The following is a 10,484-nucleotide window of genomic DNA, read 5'->3' as shown; positions in this document are numbered from 1 at the left end:
CGGCTCTTTCAGAAACTGCCACGCGTTGGTACCGACCTTCCTGGAGAGCCTGCTTCCAGGAGCTGGTAGTGCTGCAGCTCCTCAGAGAAGGGGAGCCCTGGAAAAAGGGTGAAGCTGCTGGCCCCTGAGATGGTGCAGTCCTTGCAGCTCCTGGTGCGGAGGCTGCAGCAGGCAGCTGGCCCTTGGGGAATCAGGTTGGCCTACAGGTGGAGGCTCTCGGCAGCGTCTCCTCTTATATTAGTCCAAGGGTGTTCTTGAAGGGTAAGTGAGCTTCTTACATTGCAGCCACGAATCCTGGGATTCCGTAGTAGTGATACCACCAACAGCTGGGCCTCCACCTGGTGACAAACTTACAAGTCCTGAGAAGCCCCAGGCAGTTTGCATCACAAAATATATCAGAGTGAATGAAGAGCAATACAATGTTGAAACTATAAACTACTTGGAGCTAGTAGTTGGAGTATTTTCCTGACAAATATCAGGTATCACTGTTTACCTTTAAAATTTTAAATACTCCATGGCATGCTGAGTTCCCTGTAGTGCACCAGTCTACCTTGGCACTCAGTTTGAGAACCATGGCTACGACGATTTTAAAATGAGTCATTTTCATTTTTTCCTTAAATGAGTATTCAAGATAATTTTCTTCCAAAGTGCTACTAGTCCAATGTAAACTGACTTCTTCCACCCTGAAGATTCCCCCTAAAACTAAGGCCCACAGGATATTCTTTTAAATGACCACAGCAGGCATTGAGTCTTCACAGGCCTGTCCAGATTCTGACCTATTCCTGTAGACGACATCTTGGATAAATCTAAAACTCCCTTGGAAGAAGAGCAGTTAACTATTTTAAATAAAATAAATTAGAAATTATAGTATTTTAAAAGTAGCCCATTAACTTAGAAATTGGCCTACTATTAGGCAAACACTAGCAGACACTATTAAATACTAAGAAAATAAAACACAATACAGCCTATTACACATTTATAAGAATTCTTGATGACTTTCCTACTCTTCAATATTTCATAGCTGATTTTCACAGTTATCAAAGAGATAAGATAGTTTCAAGTTATAGAATACAACTTTACCTGGATTCCTAAGTGGGTATACCTAATAAATTGTTCATTCTAGAAACAGGCTGTTAACTATAGATATAAATATTCCAACTAAATAGAAGTTCTGATTAATATCCTGTTTAAAATAGAGTTAATAATAAATATAATTGGATATTATATAGTACAAGTCATCTAGATTAGACCATAAGTAAATATATAGCACATTTATGATTATGACAAAGAAAAGTTGAATGCCAAACATCAAAGGAGAGAACAGATTCAAGAAAAATTTTCCAAAGCATTTTATTTATCTTGTAGCTATATTCAAGATGCTGGAGGAAATGTCCATATCTGCTGAGTTCTTGTTGGCAGCAATGAGAAGGTGAAACTTTTTTTTTTATGCATTATTCTGTCCAGGCTCACAATCAGAAGCAATCTTCGATTTGTTAGATGTTTCATAAGCTTGGATAACAAGCCTTAGGTGAGTGATAATTTCCTTGTCTGCTGTTTTCATGTTAAATCCCAACATCTTCATTATAGTTTCTCTAAAGCTGACACGCTGCAAAGAGCCACCATAAAAATCAAGACGTCATTAGTTTTGGTCACCTATTTATTGTGTACAGTGAAACTGGTATGAGAAATTTAGTTTCATTAAACATTTCTTTGTGAAATATAACATTCTATATTCAAATATTTTTAAGCTAGAAAAATAGTCCCTTTATAAAAAGTAGTCTTTATTTTAAATTTTCTTTTAAGATTTTTTTCTTATTTTTTCACTTTTATAGACTAAATCTAGTTTTACTGCTGCTTATTTTTCATCTGGAAGGTAATTTCTTTTTGAACTTCCGATTTCCTATATGGTAATAGTAGTAGTCCCCTAAATACATCTCTCTCCACCCATCCTCCTAAAACCATAGTGATCAACAAGGAAAGCAGATAAAAGCATCCATAAATCATGCATAAAGCATAACTAGATAATACCACAGACTTCAGTTTGCATTAAGTGGGGAAATATCATAAACCAGCAAAGGCAGCTCCAGTATCCACGCTGGAGAATGCAGCTGGTTTCCATTGGTGTTGCAGAAACAGGAGGATGCATAAGTGGGGAAATTTATGCAGAACAAGTCTGAAACCTGGTGGATCAGAACACTGACAAGTGGGGAAGGAAAAGAAATCGGCCTGGAAGAAAGGCAGGATCACCCAAACAGCCATCAAGCAGGTGAAACATGTTTGACACGGTACCAGATATGAATTAAATATTAATTAGACAATGATTTGCAGACATGGGGTGAAAAACACCTTTCTAAATGTGGTATTTCAGAATAGAAATGGACCAAAAAAAAGATGGCTAAGATGCTTCATGGTTAAGGAAATGTGATGATGGAACTCAGACAAAACCTTCTGAGAAATGAAGAGTAAACTACAGAGTGCCTGAAGGAGAAGAGATCTGACTGAAAATATAATCAGGAACACTGAGAAGAATTAAAACGATCAAGAGCCTGGCAGGGCCTGGCTCAGCTGTTGAGCATTGATCCAGGAGACCTCAGTTTGATTCCCAGTCAGGGCACATGCCTGAGTTGCAGACTTGATCCCCAGTAGGGGGCGTGCAAGAGGCAGCCGATCAATGACTCTCTCATCATTGATGTTTCTATCTCTCTCTCCCTTTCCCTTCCTCTCTCTGAAATCAATAAAGATTTTTTTTTTAAATCAAGAACGTGAATATGCAGAAGCTAAAAAAGAGAAAAAGAAAATGATAGTCTCATGATGTGATTTTTTTAGGATTCTCAAGAGAATTGGTTAAAGTTACATATTTCTTAAGAAAGTAATATATGGATGTACGGCATACATAATCCCACAACAGCCCAAAATTATCAGGCTTTTAAGAATTCTTAAAATACCTGCTTTATAATATAGTGAAAATCTAGGCAAGTTTAGAAGCACTACCCTCTTGTCCTAGAAAGTGACCCAACCCCAAACACATGGTTTCCCTTGAACTTCCATTATTTCACATCCCTGCTCCCCCTGTCTTTGGTTAGTCACAGGATGGGTACAAAAACCTAAGATAAGATAATCATATATCCCATCCTTTGCCAGTGTGAATTCACCAAGGATAAGCATTTGATCTAAGCTGGGCTTATAAAGACTCTTTCTAGGGACCCTCTCTCTTGTCCCAAAAGCTCTTAACTATAAAACTCTGTGGTTTTCAGTCAGACAGACAAGCTGACACACAGAAAGATGCCAAGAAGAAATGGTGAAAAAGGCTTATAAGTTTCCAGGTGCTCATCCTAGGGTCCAGGTGCATCTCTGCCCTCCAAGAGCTCTGGTTGTTTAACTTCCTTTGATTCCATAAGCCAATAAATTCCCTTTTGTCTAAGTTAGATAGAGTTTAAGTTGAGGTGGGTGTTATTACTTCAATTTAAAGAATCTTAATAGAGTAATGAGAATAATAATATTTTTAAAAACCTCTTGTGGTGGTCCTGATACTTCTTCAAGTGTATCTGCCGTGCAGAACTCGGGAGTGGCAGCATCTAACATCTGATGGGCCTTGTCTTTGTCCCATCTTGCCTCTTCCTTGGCCAACTCTAATGTAGTTTTCAAGTTATCTGTTTTCATAACTGCCTTCCCTTTCATTGCTTCAACTTTTATTAAAGATTGCCTGAACTTCTTAATGGTTTTGTCCTGTGAGGGTATAAGGTTAAGGTTGAGGGAAAGGGAGATGACTGCGATTAGATCTCTTTTTTTAAATAACAGGCAGGCGTGATGAATGATAATTCATGCTTCTATCCTTTCTTCTTTTTTTATTTTTAAGAGGTAATAGATACATGGAAAGGAAGGAAAATCCCACAATCTATGAATGAAGAGGACATTTCGCCACCACCGTACTCATCAATAACCAACAGTCACTGAACACTTTTATAAACTAGGCACTTGGAGGTTTAAAGAGGTTTAACAAGTGTTCCATGTCCTTAAAAGTCTTACAGTACAGCCTGTGCTAATTACATACAGAAACAGAGAAAATAAGTGGTTCTGCAGTGAAGAAATATTGCTGATAAAAAAAGTTGATCAATAAGTATTTAGTGTACCTGTGGTTTAAGATAAAAGGTATACATTTGAAATACTACAACTGGCCCAGCCGGGCGTGGCTCAGCAGTTGAGCATCGACCTAGGATCCAGGAGATCGAGGTTCAGTTCCCGGTCAGGGCACACGCCCGGGTTGTGGGCTCCATCCCCGGTCAGGGGCGTGCGAGAGGCAGCGGATTGATGACGACTCTCTCTCATTGATGTTTCTATCTCTCTCTCTCCCTCTCCCTTCCTCTCTCTGAAATCAATAAAGATATATTAAAAAGAAAAAGAAAAAAAAAAGAAATACTACAACTGAAGCTTGAAATAGAGAAGGCCCAAAGAAGAGCCCCCAAAATGACTAAAACATTTAACTACTACCCCAATAAAGTAAGAGTAAAACAAAAAGCAAGGGATCTAGAAGTTACCTTTGAGGAGTATGGAGAGGAATACTTGGGGGCTTCCACGGGATTGATAATAGTTTGTTTTCTTAAAGATTAGTAGTAGATTTGCAGGCATCAAATTTTATTATCATATATGCTTTAATATATATATTTTTGTATGTGTGTAATTTTAATGTTAATATTTTTAAGTTTAATGAGAAACATGCAGCTAGAATAGTAACAAACCAAAGCTTAAATAAATATTTGAAAGCCTCACTGCCTTTACTTACTTTAAGGACATTTACTCTTTTCAGTTGAGTTTTCATATTTTTATTTGACAATTTCAAGTCGCTGAGCTGTTTCTGAAGTTGCTGAATTTCTTCCTCTAATCTTTGAGTTGTCGCAATCTGCAAATTCTGCTTAATATTCAATAATGTTTGTTGCTTGTTGTCTTTCTCTAGCTGTTTAAACATTTTGCTGTTCTCGCCTATCTGGGAATTCTTAGTCCTGGAGTTTTCCTTTGAAGAAATCAACAGTATTGAAATAAAGTTCTGTTTTATGGTGGTTTACACTAGCATACCAGATCTACTCTAGACTCATAAATTGCAGACTTAACAATACTTACATAAGTAAAATATTTTTTCACAATAAATATGCATAATTAAAATAATCCAGAAAGTAAAATATGGCAATAAAAGTGATGGCTCCATCCTAACAAGGGTACAGTTAAGCAGACAATTTTACTAACACCAGGTGGTAGCATAGATTAACTCAACTTTTCTAGGAATGTATTATGAGGAAATAACCCAATATTTAAATAACAATTCATGCACCAAGGTATCATTTACAACATTATTCACAACATGAAAAAAAAAAACTGATGCAAACATCAAAAAGAACAATTAAATAAGTGACATACGATTGATTATAGATTTCCTAGAAATCAAGTTTTCAAAAATTTCTGCTAAAATACTAATGATATAGTTAAATGAAAGAAGCAGGATAAAAATATACTGTGCCTATCTCAATTATGTCAAAATATGCATGGAAAATAGTCAGAAGGAAATATACCTATGTATTAACACTAGTTATCTCAAAGTGGTAGAATTCTGGATGATTTTAATTTTATTCTTTCTAATCTTCTGTAATTTATAAAATTACTACCAGAAAAAAATAGAAAAAGAAAGGATGTGGATTTTTAAAAGATAATATATTTTCATTATATATAAATAAAAAACTAGTAAAATGTATATAAAAAAGAACGACTGGTTCTTTGGAAAGATAAAATAAGTGTCCCAAGCAAGCCTGGTTAAAGAGGAAAGGAATTGAAAACACACTATATTAGGAAGGAGAAACATACAGAATGCATAGATATTGAAAATATAAAAATCTAAAAGAATATTTTGTAACTCAGAACAGTAAGTTGAGAATCTAAAAGAAATACTTTATTTCCTAAAAAATAATATAATAATATACAATCATGTCCAGAACACATAAGAACTCTAGTAAAGAAAACTATTTGACATAAGTGAATTCAATAAGGTGGTAGATATTTAATAAAAATATAAACATATCAAAGACTTTTATCTATATTAGTAATAAGTATTTCAAATAGAAATGGTATAATAAGCTGTTTATAGTGAGCAGAAAATCTACAAAAGAACAAAGAACAAATTTTACAAGAAAGACTTCATTATAAAATCCTGTTGGAATACATAAAATAAAGATCTTCTAAAGGGAAAGAGCTTATGTACCAAATTATCAAAAATGATCAGACTAAAATTATAAGTATTTAAATTATGGGTATCTGAAAAAGTAGATTATTAATATAAGTATCTTAATCTCATTTAAGCATTTTTAAATATTGAGAATCAAAAATATATTTTTAATTTGTCCAAAATTATATCATTACAAAGCTGAGTAAAATGTAAACAGTACTTACAAGTTGCCACTTTGACAAGTATAAAATTTATATTGAATAGTTCAACTCATACAGTGTAATCATTAACCTACTTAATTTTTGTCCTCTGTTAAATGTATTCTGTGGGACTAATTCTTCATTTGCCACTAAATGAAATTTAGGATAAGGCCATGTTTTCCCTGATCACTTTCAGTTTAATGCAAAAATTATTACCTTAATTTTACTCAAAGTTAAAGGAGTTCCTCAGGAGATAAGGAATGACATTAACAGGTTAAGAAATTATAAAGACAACCAAGTAGAAATATTGGATATGACAAAAATAATAGTTTAAATGAACAACACAGATGAGCTAAGTAGGATGGATAAAGCTAAGAAACTTTGATAGAAGGCAACAGGAAAAGATAAAAATATATAAACTATTTTTTTAAGCAAAGTATATTAGGGTTCTCTGGAGAGGCGGTACCAATAGGGTGGTGTGCATGTGCAGGTGCCTGTGTGTGTATATGTGTACATGTGAGAGACAGAGAGAGACAGAGATTTGGCCAATCACAATTGTGAGACCTGGCAAGTCCAAATTCTGCAGGGCAGGCCAGCAGGCTGGAGACCCAGGGAAGAGTTGACCTTGTGGCTTAAATCCAAAGGCAGTTTGTAAGTAGAATCTCTCTTCTTAAGGGTGTCCCAGTCTTTTTCTCTTAAAGCCTTCAACTGATTGGATGAAGCCCATCCACATTATATGAGATTACCTGCTTTACTCAAAGTCTTCTGATTTAAATGTTAGACCTAAAACGCAACATCTAGACTGCTTTTTGAACAAACATCTGGGCACCAAAGCCTACCCAGGTTAACACATAAAATTAATCATTACACAAAGAAATGAAGGATAGACTTAGAATCCAACCTTCAGATACTAATCACAGCAGGAGAGTATATAAAACAGAAGAGTGAAAAATGAAATCAAAAGAAAATAAATGGAGGGGATAAAATGTTGAAATAAGTGATGAAATTGACAGATGAAAGACTTATATTAAAAAGTTCATAAAGTGCCAAACAAGAGAGAGAAGGAAAAACCATACATCTAAGCATATTATAACAAAATTTAAGAACATCAAAGCAAAAGAGAGAACTCTAAAAGCTTCCTGAGAGAAAGAGTAAATCATCTACAAAAGAATGGGACTCACTTTGCTATCAGACATCTCAACAGTAAGGGGGGATGCAAGGAGGAAGTTTTAAGGAATTTAATGAAGAAAGAACTTAGAAGTTTATGTCCAGCCAAACTGTCATTAAAATATGAGGGTATAATAAAAATGCTATGAGGCACATGTGGTATCAGTAAGTTTGCCAGACAGATCCAATTGTTAAAAACTCTTGTAGGAAAGGATGTTGCTTCAAGGGATATACAACTGAGGTGATCAAATAAATACCTTGTTCAAGTTTAGCGGTTATCTAAAAATAATTAGGACCAAATTAAAGAAAACAGAAAAAGTATATTCAACAGCCCAGAAATTAAGAATTTAGAGAATAGCCTGGCTGGTGTGGTTCAGCAGTTGAGTGTCGACTCATGCACCTCCCGGTCAGGGCACTACCCAGGTTTCAGGCTCAATCCCCAGTGGGGGGGCATGAAGGAGACAGCCAACTGATGTTTTTATCTCCCTCTCTCTAAAAATCAATAAAAACATACATTTTTTAAAAGAATTTAGAAAATAACATAATTGGGGACTGAGGTCAGAGACTAAACAGGCATGACATTCTTGTAAATATTAAGTAAATAAGAGTGTTGTTTGTAATTAGATAACACCAGCATCAGAATAAAAGTGGAATATATAAATTTAAAACAAGCAGGGGGGAAAAAATTGATCTATCTAAAAGAAACCTGGAAAATAGAGCCCCTCTGGGGGGAGGGGAATAAAATATATGGAAATTATTAAATAAGTTAACAAAAATATGTCCTAATATAATAATAATTGCAATAAATGTAAATGTGTTAAATTCCCCAATTGGCTGGATGTCCTCCAATTGTATTTTTAACAATACAACCATATATTGTCTTTTACCACAGAGAAAAACAGAAAGATAAAAAGATATATCACATTCAAGCAAGCATGAACCAAAAGAAAATTGCATCAGTAACCATAACTTCTGAAAATGGAGAATTTAAAGCAATATTTTATAAAGGACAAAAAAAGAAAATGTTTTCTAGTGCTCAAAAGAACAAGACAGCAAAGTTCATCATAAGACCATATGATCCAATAGGCTATAAAGCAAAATCTGACAGAACTGTAGGGACAAATGGATGAATCAAAAATTGTACTGGGAGAATTAGCATATCTTTTCCAGAATCAAAGAAACAAAAATAATCAGAGATACTGACAATCTAAGCCATATGAATAATATGCTTGATCATTAGCTACCTATGGAAACTTATATCCAACAAACAGAGAACACATTCTTTATAAGCACACATGGAACAGTTACAGTATACAGATATTGAATTACAATGTTGTATACCAGAAAATTATATAATGTTATTAATCAATGCTATCCCCAATTAATTTAAATATATGAAATGCTGAGTAGAATGATATTTTAAATGCAATATCATTTACACAGATTTAAAATATATGCACAAAAATCACATTTAAAAGAAAATACATAAACAAAAAGATACACATTAAATACATTAGACTGATTTTCTTTGGGAAGGAGATGGGAAAGGAACTAGCAGTAGGAGATGGATTCATCTTTGGACTCTATGGAGGACATTGTTGGTACACTTCATTCAGTGCTGGAAGTTTTTTAAACTGAGTGTTCAATACGTATTAGATGAATGAATGGAAAGAGTGACTAAACGAGTAAATGGTGAGTGAGTGAGTGAGTGAGATTACACTTTGGGCCATAGCAATTATAGAAATAATATAACATAGGCATGAGTACGACAAGCAATTCTATGGAGAGGTAGTGAAATAGAATAAAAATCTCCTGAAAATAAATTATACTGCACCCTGCCTATGTCCATCCCACTTTTAGGACTGAGTTTTCCTTACAGATTTAGAGAAGCAGAAGGTAATGGTCTACACATTAATCACTGAGGAATATCACCAAGGGCCCCTCCCAGTACGCACCGTATCTAGCTGACACGGTGCCTGAACTTCCACCTTCAGAGCCATTCCTTTGAGCCCCCATCCTCTGACCCTCTTTTTAAAGTACATTAAGAAACACATTAATAAAATGCTCTCACAATACACACCAAATATGTGTAAAATGAGAAACGGAAGATACGAAGTGAGGAGAGGCTTTCTGAAAAATCTGAATGCTTTGTAACAAATGTTTCTCCCTTTTCCAATATTAAAAAAGTGTAAGTAGTAGTGACAGCTTTAAACATCAGATAACATAACAAAATATGATCATTTTCACTGTCAAAGAAATGCCTTATACTTCACGTAATTCTTACTTTATTCCTGCCCAAGCCTAATCTCCCTTGAAAAAAGTCATTAACAGCCACTTTTCCCTCCAGATGTTTCAAGGGTTTATTTTGATCCCTACACTTCTCTTCAGTTTGGGCTGATTCTTCATGGCGATGATGCAGCTGCTCCAGTTGCTTAGTGAGCATCTGAATTTCCTGCCGAGGGCCTTTGGTTCTCTGTAAAGAAAAAATATAGATATAACTTCCTGATAGTCCATGATTTCTATTTCATTTCAATACTGTGCAAGTTCTACTATACTGATTTTGTAGCAACATTAAGTTACTAAATAGATGCTGGTTTCAAAAAAATAGAAAGGTTTGATATAGAAATATAAGACATTTTAGTTAGTACTGAGTAATAAATTGTGTGATAAATTTGAGAAGAGGATGTGAAAAAATTGGAACTCTACAATAAACAGACTACTGTGTAGAAGATTTTACTGACACATTGAATTTAAGCAATACTCATCTGCCTTTGAATTGCAGTGGTAAAGAGTCGTGAAATGTTTCTAAAGTGATTTGAACACAACAGGGAGATCTCACTTAAACCTGCTGGTTCAATCTTGACCAATGAATTCAGATAAATAACTTATTTGACAGTTTATTACACTGC

The 10,484-nt window shown here is 34.7% G+C and overlaps 1 protein-coding gene across 1 annotated transcript in view; it reads right to left on the bottom strand.

The window, feature by feature from the left end:
• Positions 1-1,375: 1,375 nt before the first annotated feature.
• Positions 1,376-10,484, bottom strand: part of LOC107545655 (uncharacterized) — a 28,290-nt gene continuing 19,181 nt past the window's right edge. The window contains 3 exon segments of the mRNA XM_087813778.1: positions 1,376-1,606; positions 4,781-5,008; positions 9,860-10,048. Of these exon segments, the coding sequence (XP_087669904.1) occupies positions 1,445-1,606; positions 4,781-5,008; positions 9,860-10,048 (579 nt within the window). The 3' untranslated portion in view covers positions 1,376-1,444.

Source organism: Miniopterus natalensis, chromosome 1 (assembly GCF_054644295.1).
Source record: "Miniopterus natalensis isolate mMinNat1 chromosome 1, mMinNat1.hap1, whole genome shotgun sequence".
Classification (NCBI taxonomy): Eukaryota; Metazoa; Chordata; class Mammalia; order Chiroptera; family Miniopteridae; genus Miniopterus; species Miniopterus natalensis.
This window is presented reverse-complemented; position numbering and strand designations above follow the sequence as displayed.